The sequence below is a fragment of the Acinonyx jubatus genome, chromosome B4, assembly GCF_027475565.1.
Source record: "Acinonyx jubatus isolate Ajub_Pintada_27869175 chromosome B4, VMU_Ajub_asm_v1.0, whole genome shotgun sequence".
Lineage (NCBI taxonomy): Eukaryota > Metazoa > Chordata > Mammalia > Carnivora > Felidae > Acinonyx > Acinonyx jubatus.
In genome coordinates, this window is record NC_069387.1 from 88,140,446 (window position 1) to 88,157,438 (window position 16,993).

At 43.8% G+C, this 16,993-nt stretch overlaps 1 protein-coding gene across 2 annotated transcripts in view; it reads left to right on the plus strand.

The window, feature by feature from the left end:
* Positions 1-2,955: 2,955 nt before the first annotated feature.
* RASSF3 (Ras association domain family member 3) overlaps positions 2,956-16,993 on the plus strand; it is a 72,076-nt gene continuing 58,038 nt past the window's right edge. Inside the window, exon 1 of one of the 2 annotated variants that reach the window (XM_027071329.2) lies at positions 2,956-3,422. In XM_027071329.2, coding sequence (XP_026927130.1) covers positions 3,312-3,422 — 111 coding nt within the window. In that variant the 5' untranslated portion in view covers positions 2,956-3,311. Of the gene's footprint in view, positions 3,423-3,465; positions 3,819-16,993 lie in introns of those variants that run through there. The other variant, XM_053226457.1, reaches the window with a different exon arrangement.

The window sequence follows — 16,993 nt, forward strand, 5'->3', positions numbered from 1 at the left end:
TGATTACAATTATAAAACATTTTGTGTGTATTTATAGTTTTTGCATTTAGTTATTCAGTTTTAAATATATTCCTCATTTAAAATGGAAATAAAAGGTTACTAGGCTATAAATTTAAATCATTAGGCTCTGTATCACTGGAACATTTATGGTAATGGAGTCCACTTACAAATCCTATTGTGTTTGACAGTAAGTTCTTTCAAAACTGAACTTAGTTGCATACATTTATTCCACCTCCTTCCTTGAATTTTATTTTATTTTATTTTTTTTTCAACGTTTATTTATTTTTGGGACAGAGAGAGACAGAGCATGAACGGGGGAGGGGCAGAGAGAGAGGGAGACACAGAATCAGAAACAGGCTCCAGGCTCTGAGCCATCAGCCCAGAGCCTGACGCGGGGCTTGAATTCACGGACCGCGAGATCGTGACCTGGTTGAAGTCGGATGCTCAACCGACTGCGCCACCCAGGCGCCCCTCCTTCCTTGAATTTTAAATGCTAGTTGCTTAATGTGACATTTTGAATTTTTACAAATACTAATTTCCTGAGCCAAATTTTAATATTATTTTATCAAGAATACTATCAGAAAAATTTAGAAATATGATTATTATGGTGCTTTTAGGAAGTAGAATGCCAATTCTTCCTTCCTTCATGTTTTTTACTTTTTGTTGTTTTTATTTTATTTTCTTAAAAATTTTAAATTATTTTTTAATGTGTATTTACCTTTGAGAGAGAGAGACAGAGGGTGAGTGGGGGAGGGGCAGAGAGCTAGGGAGACACAGAATCCGAAGCAGGCTCCAGGCTCTGAGCTGTCTGCATAGAGCCCGATGCGGGTCTTGAACTCAGGAACTGTGAGATCATGACCGGAGCCGAAGTCAGAGGCTTAACTGAGCCACCCAGGTGCTCCTGTTGTTTTTATTTAAAATTTCAAAATTTTATTTTATTTTGAGGGAGAGAGAGCACATGGGTGGGGGGGGGATTGAGAGAGAGAGGGAGAGAGGGAGAGAGAGGGGCTCTCAAGCCAACTGCATGCTCAGCAAGCACGGAGCATGATACAGGGCTCTATCCCATGACCCTGGCTTGGATCATGACCTGAGCCAAATCAAGAGTTGGACGTTCAATCAACTGAGCCACCCAGATGCCCCTACTTTATGTTGTTTAAAAGCAGTGCTTCTACTTCATTATTCAATTATGCCTTTTTGTTATAACTGATTCTGATGGTGTGCTGACGGATATAAAAATTTAGTCCTTTGGAACTTTAATACCATGAAAAAATCCCTTTTATGGTATGGTGGGTCATAAAACACTTAAGTGTATTTTTCCTTTTAATATTTTTCTTCCAAGTATTCTGAAACTTTAATTAGTTCAGGTTGGGGTTATTTCCCTCTTCCCACCCACAATAAAACAAGTTATTTCAATTCTTTAACCTACACATTACTCTTCAATTGGAAGTATTTAATAATAAAGATTACGTTCATGTAATAACAGAAACCAGGTAACACAAATCTACCATAAAGTAAGTAAATTGTCTCATTCTCTGACATTAGGTTACATGCATGGCACCAGCAGATCAGTTTAGTCTGGGTAAAACAGCAGGGAGTTAGAATTCCTGGTTTCTAATTATTCAGTAGCTGTGTGGCCAGGAAGAAGGCTTTAATGTTGCAGGATCTTTAAGATGGGCTGTAACTCTGAGGCCTGCCTCTTGCAGTTGTGAATCACTTGGGGTAACGCACAACTTTGCAAGCTGGATGTGTAAGCCTGAAAGTGGAGAGGGTTTGCAAGCCTTCCTTTTGCCTGCGGGCAGGCTGACTCAAGAGCCAGCTCTCCCCCTCCACTAGTGCACAAAGAAGCACAGCTGACTGGGGACCAAGCCAATCTAGAAGGGTCTCTGCAGACTTTGAGATAAACAAAGCAGATCGGAATGGCCCCCGCCCTACCATCCACAGCTACTTTCCTCTTTAAACCTCAGCTGCTCTGGGTATGAAATGAACATAAGTAAGTGCTAACTATCTTATACAGTTGTTTTCAGGATTGAAAGGAGATAATGCAAGAGAGTTTAGCGATAATGGGTGAAGATTCTCTTTTCTAACCCTTCTCTTTCTCTCCTAATGAAACCTCTCTTAAAGCCTGGTTACCACTGCTTTGAGGCAGTGGTGAAGCCTCACAACCTCCTTTCAGTCAAGATGTCAGCACGGAAGCTAGTATGACTTAAATCAGTTAAATAACACCAAGGTGTAAATGGTACCCACAGGTGGCTTGAAGGAAAATTTTGCATTCTAAAAGAGGACTAATTGACTGGAAGGGTTTCAGAAAATAGGGATTTTTTTTTTTTTTTTGTAGGAGGTGAATAGAATTCCCTGAACCCCATCACTGAAACCACGCCTTTGTAGGATTGTCGGAGGGGAGGTCTAAAACACACGTTTAATGAATAAGCACTCGAACTAATTCACCCCCACCCCCTTCACCAAGTGGCCTCTAAGATCATAACGACCTTGGCCGTTCTTTGGTCATCCTAGGCGAATGAACCTTCGCTAGAGAGAAGGCGGGAAGGAAAGACCGAAGCTCAACTGAATTACCAGAAAGGATGTTTTCATTTGAATAAACTACCCAGTTGTTACCTTCCCACTCATCTCCGCTAACTTTTAACCCTCCTGCTGGGGCGAGATGCGGGGTTGAGGACGCGGCGAAAGGGGTGCCGGAGGCCCGACGGTCTGGGGGCTCCTCCGCTGGACAATCTCTGCTGCCGCCCCCTGGACCCCGGGAGGGGCGAGCAGGGCGGAGACAGTTCCCTGCTCTGCCCGGGTCCTCCCCAAAGCCCGAGCTAGCGGAGTGGGGGGCGGGTAGCCGGATCACGGAGGACTTGGCAGTTTCCGGGAGCTTGGGGAAGAGACCCCGAGCACAGCCCGGCCAGACGCAGTCGCCGAAGCGGACGTTCTAGGTGGCACAGACACCTCCGGGATAGAGCAGGCGCCCGGGAGGGCGGGCTGCACCACCCCCACCTGCGGCCACGCGCCGAGTGCCCCGACCGCGTGGGCACAGTCCCCAGCCTCCCGGGGAGGGGCACCCGGGAGAGGGCGGGGCCCCGGGAGGCGGGGTCGTAAGGCTCTCGGAGGCTAAAGCCGCGCCCGGAGCCTGGCGGGGAGGCGGCGGGAGGGGCCGGGACGGCCGGAGTGAGCGGCGGCCGCAGCTGCAGCTGGACGGCCCGCGGGCGGCTCGGGCCGCGCGCCTGGAACCTCGCGGGGCGGGCGGGCGCGGTACCCCCTGCCTGGCCGCCTGCACCCGGGGGAGGCGGCCCACGCGCGACGGGACCAGCAGCATGAGCAGCGGCTACAGCAGCCTGGAGGAGGACTCCGAGGACTTCTTCTTCACCGCCAGGACCTCCTTTTTCAGGAGAGCGCCCCAGGGCAAGCCCCGCGCCGGCCAGCAAGTGAGTGGCACGCGCCGTGGGCGCCGCAGCCCGCGCCCATCGCTCCCGGTGTCCCTGAATCCACGTGTGCCTGCGAGGCTCGCTGGGGATGCCGGCTGGGAAGGAGGAGGGGGCGGCCGAGAAGGGGCTCCTGCCCTTTGGGATCCCAGGGTCGTGCCTGGAGCTCGTGCACATGGGCGTGCGGACGTGCGCGCGCGGAGAGCGGCCAGGACTAGGGAAAGAGGAGGAAGGGCAGGAGACCGGGGGCCGTCTCCTGCCTTCCGCGCCAGATGGCCTCTGCGGCCCAGCTTCGGGCTGCGGGCAAGCAGTTCTGAGCGTGGAGGCGTCCCTCGCCCATCCCGGCGTTTCCTCTGCGCCCTAGCAGTCCGTGGTCGGGTCCTGGCCCCGGCCCTCACTGTGAGTCGGCTCAGTGGGCACTGAGTGGCTTGGGCACCGTGTAATAGCCAGGGGTGGCGGTGGTGACCTGGCTTCCCCTACCTTCCGGGTCCGGGACTTTGGTGGTGGGGGTGGGGACGATAGAAGGCGCTCACTAGATCTTGGTTGCGGGAGTCAAGGTTGTGCGTTTCCTGCAAAGTCAAGTTTGTGAGTGCCTCCAGTGTTTTGCAAACAAGTTCCGGTGCTAGGTAAATACCAGCCGGCGAGAGCTGAGCCTTAGGCCGGTTTCTTCCTTTTTTGGAGGAAGCATGCCGTGGGAAGTAGGACTCTGGAAAAGATGGGAAGGGAACTTGGGCCGGTTTCGCCGACCGTGACCGTGTTATTCAGGGAGTCTTTCTCGAAACGGGCCACTTGGGGTGGACTTCTCAGTCTGGAGCATGAACTTGCGGCCTCCTGGCCCTGGGAACCACACCAGGGAGCCCCGCCAACCAAGCCGTGCCCACATCAGATTAGTGAAGGCTGTAATGGAACAAATTTGTTGCCCTTAAATAACATCAGGCTCTCCCCAAACTTTGCTATTAGACAGTCCTGGAGACTAGAGGCAAGGAAAATCGTTCAGGGCCGGAAGAGGAGTTATGGGAGGGGTGAGGACGGAGTAATGTGTCAGGGTTTGCTTGCCAGACCTTTTAAGTTTACTTAACCACTTTCTGAGGTCAGATTTCCAGATTCGGAAGTTCTAGTCTTCTCAGCCTCTTAACCCCCAAACCAGAAGGAGGGGGAGAGGGGATGGTGAAGGGCAAGAGTGAAGTCAAGTGCCCTTATTCAGTAAGCAGGTAATCCTAAGTGAAGTCCTGGGGCCTTCTTTATTGTTTCTAAGGCTTAGGGTTGCACTATTTACTAGTCACTTTGAGCGATGGCTTAGCTCAGGCTGCTGTAACAAATACCGTAAACTAGGTGACTTAAACACGAATATTTCTCACAGTTCTGGAGGCTGGAGGTGGATCTGGGTGCATGGTGGGGTTCTGGTGAAGACCCCTTCTTGGCTTGGGCTTCCTGGCTGGGAGACAGCTGACCTCTTGCTGGGACCTCAGGTGGAGAAAGGGCTAGCTTTCTTCCTCTTATAAGGGGGCCTCTCATCTTGGGGGCCACCCTCCTGGCCTCACTGCCTCCCACAGATCCCCACCTCCAAATCCTGTCACGTTTAGGGCTTCATCATTTGAATTTTGGAGTGGGGGGGGGTCCACATGGAGTTAATAGCAACTGATCCTTCTTTTTCAATAGAGTGTATTTTAATGGCATGCGTTTGCTGTGAAGTTTAGAAGGCAGAAACACTGTTCTTCTGTCTTTGAGGGAAGAATTAATTGCTTTTCCTTATGCTTCTTTCTTGATCTCTCCTTTGTTTCTCTTCTCTTTGTATTTTCTCCTGCCACTTACATTGCTGTCACTGCTTGACAGCTTTCACTAGAATTTGACAGTGGTGGTTGTGCTGGGTTGATGTCCATTCCAGAGGAGGCTCTTGATCTCCAGAAAACTTGCTGGTTCTCAGGTTCTCCAGGTATGCGATGCTCCTTCCCAAGGGCCAGATTATCCAGGTTAGAATAGTGTGAGAATGTTTCAGTGCTTTAGAAAGTAAAAGCCTCTCTTTTTCTTGGGTTTACAGTGTTTCTGCTTGTTGATCTAGCGTTCATATTGTTTAATACTTATTTAGCATTTAGAATTAGTCTGACATTCATTAGTATTGTGCTGAAAACCGGGACAGTAAGACCTAGTTCTTTGCTTGAAGATCCTGTTCTGTATATTCTGAAGCCTTATTGCCTGTGTATTTCCCCTTCTAACATAACACATGGAAGGCGCTGACTTCTGGAACTTACTTGCCAGGTGGAAAAAGTGTTTCCAACTGAATTTTTGTGGGCATTTTGGTTAAAGTGCCTGAAGGAGTGTGTTAAATTCCTGATAGGATTTGCGAGTGAAAGAAGTAAAACCTTAAAAAAAATTATTTATTTATTTATTTATTAAAAAAAATTCTTTTAATGTTTATTTCTTTTTGAGAGAGAGAGAGGGACAGAGCATGAGCAGGAAAGGGGCAGAGAGAGAGGGAGACACAGAATCTGAAGCAGGCCATGTGGGGCTCGAACTCACAAACTGTGAGATCATGACCTGAGCCGAAAGAAGTCGGACGCTCAACCGACTGAGTCACCCGGGTGCCCCCTTTTAAAAATTTTTAATGTTTATTTATTTTTGAGAGCGTGCAAGGAGAGGAGGGACAGAGAGAGAGGTACAGAATCTGAAGCAGGCTCCAGGCTCTGAGCTGCCAGCACAGAGTCCGACACGGGACTTGAACCCACAAACTGTGAGATCATGACTTGAGCCAAAGTTGGTGTTAAACCGACTGAGCCAGCCAGGCGCCGCAAAGAAGTAAAACTTCTAAAGCAAGGCACTCTAAATATAGAACATTTGTTTTACCTATGGTTAGATGATAGATAAGCCTTTGTCATTTTATTATCTTATTATTAATTTTAAGGAATCTCTGTGCCCAATGTGGGGCTTGAACTCACAACCCTGAGATCAAGAGTCGCTTGCTATATTAACTGAGTCAGCTAGGCACCCCACCTTTTTCATTTTATTATGTTGGTGATTAGAAGAATAAGATAAGCATATCTGACAAAGTGTGAAAGTGAAATTGAAATTTATCCTTTCTTTAGAGAGGTGCAAAGAGAGATGTTGCCATAGGCTTTGTTATTCATAATGGTAATTGTGGGTTTTTGTTTGTTTTTTTTTTTTTTGGTGCTGAACCACCTGGTGAAAAAGCCAGGAAGATATGGTTTCTAGGACTCTTGAAAATATCCAGAGAAAGCAAGATGTTTGTGGTAAATTCAGGATGGAGAAAAAGGGGGAGGGGAGTGAGGAATTTCTTTTCTTCTCTTGCCAGGCAAAGGAATATAGCCCAACTTCTGTCTCCAACAAAAACAAAAATCTTATGGATAGAAAGAAAATGTTACTGTTTTCTTTCTTATATTATGTTGGTACCCTCTTTAAAAAAGCAAAAGACTGAAAAACCTATCTGGAGGATATAAACAGGAAGGAACACATGGCCTTTTTGTGGCAGTTTGGATGTCCTGTGTATTGTTGTATCTCTGGGGTCTCCATTGGTACCTGATACACAGTGGTTGCTCAGTGAATATTAGTTATGTGACTCCTTTCCTGGTTTGATAATAATTGGCTCTTTTTAAGTTTATTTATTAGAGAGAGACAGACAGACACGGGGGAGAGGGGTGGAAGGGAGGGAGGGAGAATCCTAAAAGGCTCTACAGGGCTTGATCCCATGGATCATGAGATCATGACCTGGGCTGAAATCAAGAGTCAGAAGCATAACCGACTGAGCCAGCCAGGGGCCCTGATAGTACTTGGCTCTTTACAGGTTTTCAAATGCGTCCTATTTTATGATTCTCCCCAGAACCCCCCTGGAGGATTAATGAAAGGTAAGGCCTTGTTAAGGGATTCACCGAAGGGCCCACAAACTTTCCTTTTTTGTTAATTCTCAGCCCAAAAAAAAAAAAAAAAAAAATTAAAGTTCAGTTTTCTTGTTGCACATATGGACATCTACAATTTAGGAGTTTCTTAAAATGTTGGGGACCCGCCCCCCATTCTGCATATATCTTCATTACAGTGTTCATAATTCTTAATGTAATCTATTGGAGCATATCTTACCCCCAGCTAAGGTAACTACTTTTCTTTCTGGGCCTTTGGTAGTTCAATAGGAATAAGGAAAGGAGACCCTGTTTTTGCTTTAGCAGAATAGTCAAGAAGCCTTAAACTTAAAAAATTGTCTCTGAACCACTCACACTTCTAAAAGAAGTTACCCTGAAAAATTGTTTAATAAGGCAAGCCTGTGAGACCCCATATAACAGGCCTCAAGTTTGCCCTATGGGTTCTCTCCTTAGTATAATTTAAAGTTTTTTCTGGCTCGTTTGGTTCTGTGTCACATCGTTAGTATCAGCAGTAATGAGGCACACTGTTTTTCTTCAGTGTTTCCATTAGAAGCTTTGGCGGTAGGTCACTGGGGATAAAAGAATAGTGGTTTACAGCCTCAAAAGTATTTTGACTGTATTGCCTTTCTACACGGATTTTTAATCCCTATATTGTCAAACATAAGTATTCCTACCGGTCCTTTTGCCTGGTGTGGGGTGATTTGCACGTTTTGTCTTCGTGTTTGCTATGTCCTGTCCTTACACAGTACGTATTAATCCATTGGAATTTTGTGTCTGTGTGAACAGGACTCACAAAGACACATTCCTTTAACTCAATTTCAAGAGAACATTAGTCACCTCTTCTATGAAAATACATTCTCTTCCCCGTTTCTTCTTCTGGCTAACTTGCAAAGATTTGGGATTATTTGGAAAGCAGTGACAGAAAACATTTATGAAAAGAAAAGCTAAAAATATCCAATAATGTGCTTATTCTTTTTAGACTTCCTTTGGCAGTCCACGCATGTCATACTGTAAACATTCATTTTCTGGGAGGGAAAAAACACGAGGCACACCAAGTACTTTTTCATGTGGTGTGGGCCCCAATTCTTAGCCGTGAGCATCAGCTCTTGCTCACCCCCAGCTGCCCACAGAAGTAGCTGTCCTTTGATAAAGGCCCCTGTTTGAGGCTTGCTTTTCGCTTCTGATTTGGCTTGAGGCCATTATCTAGTTGGGGCCCTTGTTCAGAAGTGCTGGTGAAAAGACAGTACAGGATAGGAGATAAGATGCCTGGGAAGGAGCTGCTCTTATATACTGTATCTTGGCTAAATTCACCTGTTTGTATCTTTGTCTCATTGAAGAGCTATGCACAGTGCCTAGTAAGAGGTTTAATTCTGAATAAGCATTAGCTATGTGACGAGGCCCTGCTTCTTGTTCACTTTCGGATGCAACAACTTTTATTTGTTCATTTATTTAAACGCTTATTTATTTTTGGGAGTGAGAGTGTGAGTGCAGGAGGGACAGACTGAGAGGGAGACAAAGGATCCCAAGTGGGCTCTGTGCTGACAGCAGAGAGCCTGATGAGGGGCTTGAACTCACCAACTGTGAGATCATGACCTGAGCTGAAGATCATGACTGGATGCTTAATGGACTGAGCCACCCAGGTGCCCCTGATGCAGCAACTTTTAATGTTTGTTTATCTTATTTTTATTTTTATTTATTTATTTTATTTAGAAAACGAGAGCCAGGGAGGGGCAGAGGAGAGGAAGAGAGAGAGAATCCCAAGCAGGCTCCACACTGTCAGCACAGAGCCTGATGCGGGGTTTGAACTCTTGAACTATGAGATCATGACCTGAGCTGAAATCAAGAGTCGGACGCTTAACTGACTGAGCCACCCCAGGCTCCTCTGCAACAACTTTTAAATAACTGCATGTAACTAGGACTCTGGTCATACTAGTCTTCACTTCCTTTCTGGAGTCGTGTGATTTGCCATCACAGAACCTTGGCCTGGGATTGCTTCCCTCCCTTCTCCGTCCCCTCAGAAAAGTCTTCCTGAATCACCACTCCGAAGTAGGCAGCCTCTCCTCTTACAGCCCTCTGCTCTTTCCTTTCGTAGCAAAAATTATAATTTTGTTGTTCTATTTAGTTTAATGAGGACAGAGACTACCATGTTGACCCAGCACATAAATAAATGCCCCGTACTTAGTTTTTGAAGGAATGAAAACCTACTGATTTTTTTTAAATATGAAATTTATTGTCAAATTGGTTTCCATACGACACCCAGTGCTCATCCCAACAGGTGCCCTCCTCAATACCCATCCCCCCCCCCCCCCCCCCCCCGTCAACCCTCAGATTGTTCTCAGTTTTTAAGAGTCTTTTATGGAAAACCTACTGATTTTGGATGGAAGTTCCAGTCCTTGGTACTGTGACTTTTCCTTTATACACAAGTATACAGAATTTTTCCTCCTCTCTCAGCTGGACCAAAAGTTTCTAAAAGCATCTTACACGTTAATAGTCATTTAAAAATAAATGATATTGGTAATCAGTGTTATTACTGGTTTAGGTATAACTCACTATATATTTCCCCCTTATTTTAAGAAAGCCCATTATTCATTCATTCAACATTTATTGAATTTATTTCGCCAACAATTTATTTTTGCTATGAAGGGAAGGAGCAGAGGGCTTAAGAGGGGAGGGATGCCTACTTTGTTTTGCCTTTATTTAAGGTTTTATTTATTTTTAAGTGTTTATTTTATGTATGTATGTATGTATGTATTTTTGGAGAGAGAGCACACGCAAGCAGGGGAGCGGGCAAAGGGAGAGAGAATCTCAAGCAGGCTCCATGCTCAGTGCAGAGCCTGATGTGGGGCTCAATCCTATGACCCTGGGATCATGACCTAAGCCAAAGTCAAGTTGGATGCTCAACCGACTGAGCCACTCAGGTGCTTCCATTGAGTAATATTTTTTAAAAGCTTACCAAATAGAACAGCTCTCTAATTTTTCTTTAAAGAGCTTATCCCTTTAGTGTAAAGGAAACTTGTACCTGTTGACAGTTTTTTAAGAACACTTGTATTGTGTAAAGTGTGGTAAAGCTGTACATCAGTTTAGATGGGAAGGCTTACGGAGAAGTGTATCTCTGTAAGACAAGCCACATTTTCCTGTTGACATCTGTCCAGAAGCTGTAGATGATTGTGTTCCAACAGAAACATCATCATCCTCAAGGATATGAAGTGCATTAAACAGAGTTCATATTAATAACACTAACCAGAGTTGATCAAACTCTCCCAAATAGTGTTAGTTTTTCAGGTTTTTCTTAATAGTTCTGGTTTGGTTGTCAGTGGCTAGTCAAATGGTTTTGTTTACTTGTTATTATCATTATTTTTTAAAGTTTATTTTTGAGAGGGGGGTGGGGCAGAAAGAAAGAGAGAGAATCCCTCTGCTAATAGCACAGAGCCTGATGTGGGGCTTGATCCCACGAACCCTGAGATCATGACCTGAGCTGAAATCAAGAGTCGGATGCTTAACTGACTTGAGCCACCCAGATGCCCCAAAAGTTAGAATGTCTATTTTTTTTTTTTTTTTTTTTTTTTTTTAACGAAAGAGAGAGAATGAGTCAGGGAGAGGCAAAGGGAGAGAAAGGCAGAGAATCTTAAGTGGGCTTCATGCTCGGGGCTCAGTCTCACAAACCATGAGATCATGACCTGAACTGAAATCAAGAGTTGGACACTTAACTGACTGAGCCATCCAGGCGCCCCTAACTTGTTATTTTTTTAATGGACAGGGCCAGATATGCAGTGGGAAGGATGTCAGAGCCCATAAAAAAATGATTAAGATGTGATATGCGCATAAAAATGTTGTGAATAGAAGTGGTCATCATTCTAAAACTGTACTGTAATACAGTAGTTACCACATGTGACTCTTGAGCACTTGAAATGTTTCTGACCTGAACTTAGAGGTGCTGGAGGTATGAAATACACACTGATTTCTAAGACCAAGGGAAGAGAATATAAAATGTAAACAATGATTGTTTAATATTGGTTATATGCTGAATATTTGGGATATGCTGAGTTAAATGAAATTATTACCTGTTTGTTTTTTAACTTGGCTACTAGAAAATTTAGAATTCTGTATGTGGCTCACATTCTGTTTCTGCTGGGCAATGCTATCTGCTAAAGCAAAGCTGCTAACTCTTGCCGGGGGTTTCGATCTCCATCCTCTGCACATGGAAGGATGGGTTGCCAGCCAGGTGCCCCGAGAAGATTTTTCTTTGTGAAGGGGAACTTGCCCTTTACTGTTGGGAATAGTTTCTTCTCAGCCTATCGAGGGTCATGCATACCAGCATTTTGAGGTTGTGAAACTTTTGTGTGGGGAACTTCCCTTTTTTCTGACCTATGAGCTGATATGATAAAAACTGTCCTAATGACATTCAAACTGCAACCCTGCCTTGAATTTAAAGAGAATGGAGCTCATTATTTCATAGGGTATTAAAACAGCAAGAGTAATACACATTTCATGGACTGTAATTGCTAACTGCTGCTACATGATTCAGTCAGCTAAGAATAATTTACTAATTATATTGTAGCACTCAGTTCTTTTTTCCAGATGCTAAGGAAAGTGAGATAATTAGAGCAGGAAGAAGGATGAATTTGGGAATTGGAGACCAGAAGAATAGATTTAGAAGATCTGGATTTAAGAGGTTTAGAATGCAATCAGCAAACTTTTTCATGAAATTAATGCAGGTCAGGCAATGTTTGTGTGTGTTAAGATTGTGAAGGTAGTTTTCTACATTCATTCCCAAGTGTTCACGGAATGTTCGCAATGTGATAGACTGGTGCTAGGGTTTTGATGAACAAAACAGATAGAAACCTGCTCTTACTTAAGAAGTTGAGTTCAGAGTCTTAGGGCACTTGGCTAGCTCGGTGGATAGAGCATGGGGTTCTTGATCTCAGGGTCGTATGACTCTAAGTTTGAACCCCACTTTGGGTGTAGAGATTACTTAAAGTCTTTTAAAAAGTTGAGTTTGTAGTCTGTATACGTCATTTCTCGTCCATGGTAAAGAGCAAGGTCTTAGTTCAAGATCTGGCTCCATGTTTGTTTCGTATATGCGAAGAAAGTACTTTATCATAGGCATGGCATTTTTACTCAAAGGATATTAAGGTTTTATTGGTAGCTGGAGCAGTATGTTTAAAAATCTTTTTTTCCAGAATTTTTAATATTTGTTTATTTTTGAGAGAGAGAGAAAGAACGAGTGGGGGAGGGGTGGAGAGAGAGGGAGACACAGATAGAATGTGAAGCAAGCTCTGGGCTCTGAGCTGTCAGCACAGAGCCCGACATGGGGCTCATACTTACAGCCATGAGATCATGACCTGGGTCGAAGTCAGATGCTTAATCACCTGAGTCACCCAGTTGCCCCCCCCCCCCCAATTTTTTTGATAATAAGAGTGCTGTAAAAATCGCATCATATACTCTGAGGGGAAAATGGTCCATTATCTAAGTTCAGGTCAATATCCTAATTCGAATATTATTTTGCAGAATTGTTTTCTAGTTTTTTTCATTTGTCTTATTTTTTTAAGTAATCCCTACACCCAACGTAGGGCTCGAACTTATGACCCCAAGATCAAGAGTCCCATGCTTAACTGACTGAGCCAGCCAGGCACCCCTCATTTGTCCTTTTACATACATATAATTGTTTTGGCCTGACTTTTAAAAAAATTGTGGTAAAATACACCTAAAATTTGCCATCTAGTGTTAAGTATATTCACATTGTTATGTCTCCAATTGCTAGAACTTTTTCATCTTGGAAACTGAAACTCTGTCCCCATTAAAGTGCAACCCTCTCCCCACCACACTCCTGGCAGTCAGCGTTCTATTTCTGTTTCTGTGGGTTTGACTGTTCTGGATATCTCCTGTAAGTGAAATCCTACAATATTTGTCTTTTTGTGACTGGCTTATTTCACTCAGCGTAATGTCCTTAAGGTTCATCCGTCTGTAGCATGTGTTAGCATTTCCTTCAAGTCTGAATAATACTGCATTCCATGTAGGTACCACATTTTGTTTATCCATTAATCAGTCAGTGACTAGTTGGGTGCGTCTAACTCTTGGCTATGGTGAGTAATGCTGCAAGGAACATGGGTACACAGATCTGTCTTAGGTGAATCTCAATTCTTTCAGGTATATACCCAGAAGTGGCATTGCTGAATCATATGGTAAATTTTTAAAAAATTTTAAGATACGTTTTTTGAAATGTTTGTTTTTGAGAGAGACAGAGACACAGAGCGTGAACAGGGGAGGGGCAGAGAGCGAGGGAGACACAGAATCCAAAGGAGGCTCCAGGTTCTGGGCTGTCAGCACAGAGCCAGATGGGGACTTGAACCCATGAACTGTGAGATAATGACCTGAGCCGGAGTCGGATGCTTAACTGACTGAGCCACCTAGGTGCCCCTGAAGGCTGTATTTTTAACTAGTTTCATTGTGCCCTTAGCTCCACTGGGCATCGTTGTTAAAATAGAGGGAAAAGTGGGGTGCCTGGCCGGCACAGTCAGTAGAGCATGTGACTCTGAGGACAAAGAATAACTCATTGTTATTTAACTTGCATTCCTTTAACAGTAAATTTAATATGTTTCTGTACTTCTAAGTAGATCTTCCTCTTGGTGTGAGCATTGTTCATGGCCTTTGACCATTTGTTAGGCAGGCCGGAAATCTCCCAAGAGTTCTGTTCTTGAGTCGTGTGCATGTTTAGCGGGGGAGATGGTTCCCCTTTTTTGTGGTCAGCTAAACTCCAGGTTATTTTTTGACTTACTCTGTTTGTACCAAAAGGACATTACATATTCTGGCATTTTGCAATCCTTTAGAGTCTGTCTCAGGCTGACATCACTCTGAAACTCCAAGCAAAAAAAAAAAAAAAAAAACCCACTTTACTCCTATAATTATGACACAGGAAAGGCATTACTAAGAAAGCATCAGTGTCCTGTGAATACACTGTGGAATACAGAGGGTGGGAGCTGGACGATGTGCCTTTTACTAAGCATGTTAAAAAAAAAAAAAAAGAAAGTGACTGAAGGTGGCCGTTTATCTTTGAGTTTCAGTACATTTAGTGTGAGTCTTCCAAGCCCCCGGGAGAATTCAGAGGAACCTAAGTTTTATAAACAGACCAGATTTTGCAAAAAAGGATTGTAGGACAAACTGCTAAAAAACAAAACAAAACAAAAAAAAACCCACCTACCAAAAAGGATTTTTATACTGTTTACTTATTGGCCTACTGTCTTTTGTTGAAACATTGCAGTTAGATAGAATCGGGCATCCTTCTATCTTAAGGCTTGCCTGTGATGAAAATTTTGGCTTAATCTCTTATAATCTGATGAACCCGTAGTTTGTCCTCATTTAATTTTTTCTTCATTCATAATATTTTAATTAAGTGAATCTTTTAAAGAGATGGAAATAATTATTTCTGACTTTAGATGGATTATGAAGCCGCCTTAATCCTCATATTCTTAGGCAACTCAAACAAGTTTACTCTGAAAATTTCCTACAAATGCTTGTTTCGAGGAATATTTTTTTGATACTTCGCCAGTGAAGTCTTAGAAATTTATGTGTATCTGATACAGTTCTTGAGCAGCAAAACAAAAACCAAAAACTTTTATGAAAATATAAAAAAGCTGTATGCATTACATAGGGAAAAAATAGCAGTACTAAAAATGAAGTTTAACATTCCATCGTGTTTTATAGTTAATGGAGCTTTCCAAGAGAATTAACATTCAGTTGATTTATTTGGACTTTAATTTCAGTGGAACTTGGAAATGAGAAATTAAACCAACAGAAGTTTTATTGGTTTAGACCTTCACCAGATCCAGGTTTTAATGGCACTGCGGAGGTGAATTCAGAGGTATTTGACTGTAGTCCGTGATTTCCCAGCTATGGGAAAATGTAAATATTATGTAGGTGGTTTAAAGAAACAATAATATCACTTTTGTCCATTTAAGGTCTGTTTCTGTTTGTTTAAACAGGCTCGTGGATAGCTTTTTCTTGCCAGTTTTCCTTTGGGGGAGAGTCACTGCCCTTTCAGATCTTTCTGAAGTTTGAAAATTGCTTTCTTGCTTTCTCTAATGACCAGGCCCACGTGGTGCGCTGGGGGTGGGGGTGGGGGGAAGGAGTGTGGTGGTGATGGACTGTGCTGAGGTGTGGGGTTTGATTCTTGGCTGTCCTGCTGGTCTGTGCTAGAGAAATTTGCTCTATGAACTGTACCCAGAGTGCAATTATTCCTGCCATTTGGTGCAGGGGACTGGAGGTAGGTTATGTAGGGGAAAGTAATACCTTTCAAAAAGGCAAATACAGCACCCAAATCAGCAAATCAGCGTAAAATTCATTCACACTGGAGGTACTTCTGAACAGTTTTTTTAAATTTTATTTTCAATGTTTATTTTTGAGAGAGAGAGTGAGAGCAGGGGAGGGGCAGAGAGAGAGGGAGACACAGAATCCGAAGCAGGCTCCAGGCTCCGAGCTGTCAACACAGAGCTGGACGTGGGGCTTGAACTCATAGTGAGATCATGACCTGAGCCCAAGTGGGATGCTTAACTGACTGCGTCAGTCACCCAGGTGCCCCTGAACAGTTTTAATTAACAGTGGATCTTGATCTTTTCTGGTGAGGGCTATTAAAAAAAAAAAAAAAAAAAAGAGACGGCGGGGGGGGGGGGAACTGGATTTTGTTATGGGCTAAAAGGATGTGTGTCCTTGATTAATAATAAGCAGCTGTGTAAGGCAGCCTGGGTTTAAATCTGCCCACCATTATCTTGGGCAAGTCCTTGCACCTCTTTGAGCCTCGGTTTCCTCATCTGTAAAGTAGCAGCATGCCTGGCACATATAAACAGTAATAAGTATTAGCAATTAAAAAAAAATTACCTTTTATTTTTAAAAGGTTCTTCCACATATGGTCATGTATTTCATTTGAGTTTTGGGCTGAATGGAGAACTGACCATGCCTGGGAGAGTTGAAGCCAAAGAATGAGAGGTAATTAGGTGCGTCACTTTGGATTTATTGACCAAAAGGAATTGGGAATCTCCATGTCCTTGATCAGGAGGAAGCTTTAGTCATTGCTGGAGGCTTAAAAAAAATTTTTTTTGTTTCTTTTTGAAACCACTTTCAGTCTCACTGTAGTGCTTTTGTTTTCTGGTAAAGGAGTTGTTGTCTCCTGACCAAGCCTGAGGCCACCTATCAAAGTCTTTACTAACGTCTTTTTCCCCCTTAAAGGTAGCCACCCCAGTGGAAAGAGAGACCAGACATAGGAAACTGTGGTTCTTTTGCTCAAGAGTTGGTGTATACCAACTCTCCTCCTTTTTTCTTTCTCCTCCTTTTTTCTTTTCCTCTTTTCCTCTTTTCCCCTCCTTTTTTCTTTCAACTTCCTTTTGTTCTCCCTCTCTTATCTGCCTCTGGCTGCAGGATTCTGGCTGCAGTTTTCTGCTGGAGGCTACTGGCTTGACCTGGTGACAGATTTTTGCTTCTTCCCGGGGGGCTTCCCTTTTTCCTCCAGAAGGTGTAAATTGCCTTGTGCTCATTGTTTAGGGACTTAGTCACTGTCTCGTTTCTGGTTTTCATGAGATCAAATTGAATGGGGTAATTTATGTGAACTGAGTAACTCACGGCAAAGGGGGTGTGTTGCTGTCCTTTGAATCCATTTCCACGCGCTGTGGCTGGGCTCCCAGCCCTCTGGTCTCCCACTCAGTGTTTGAGCATTGCTGG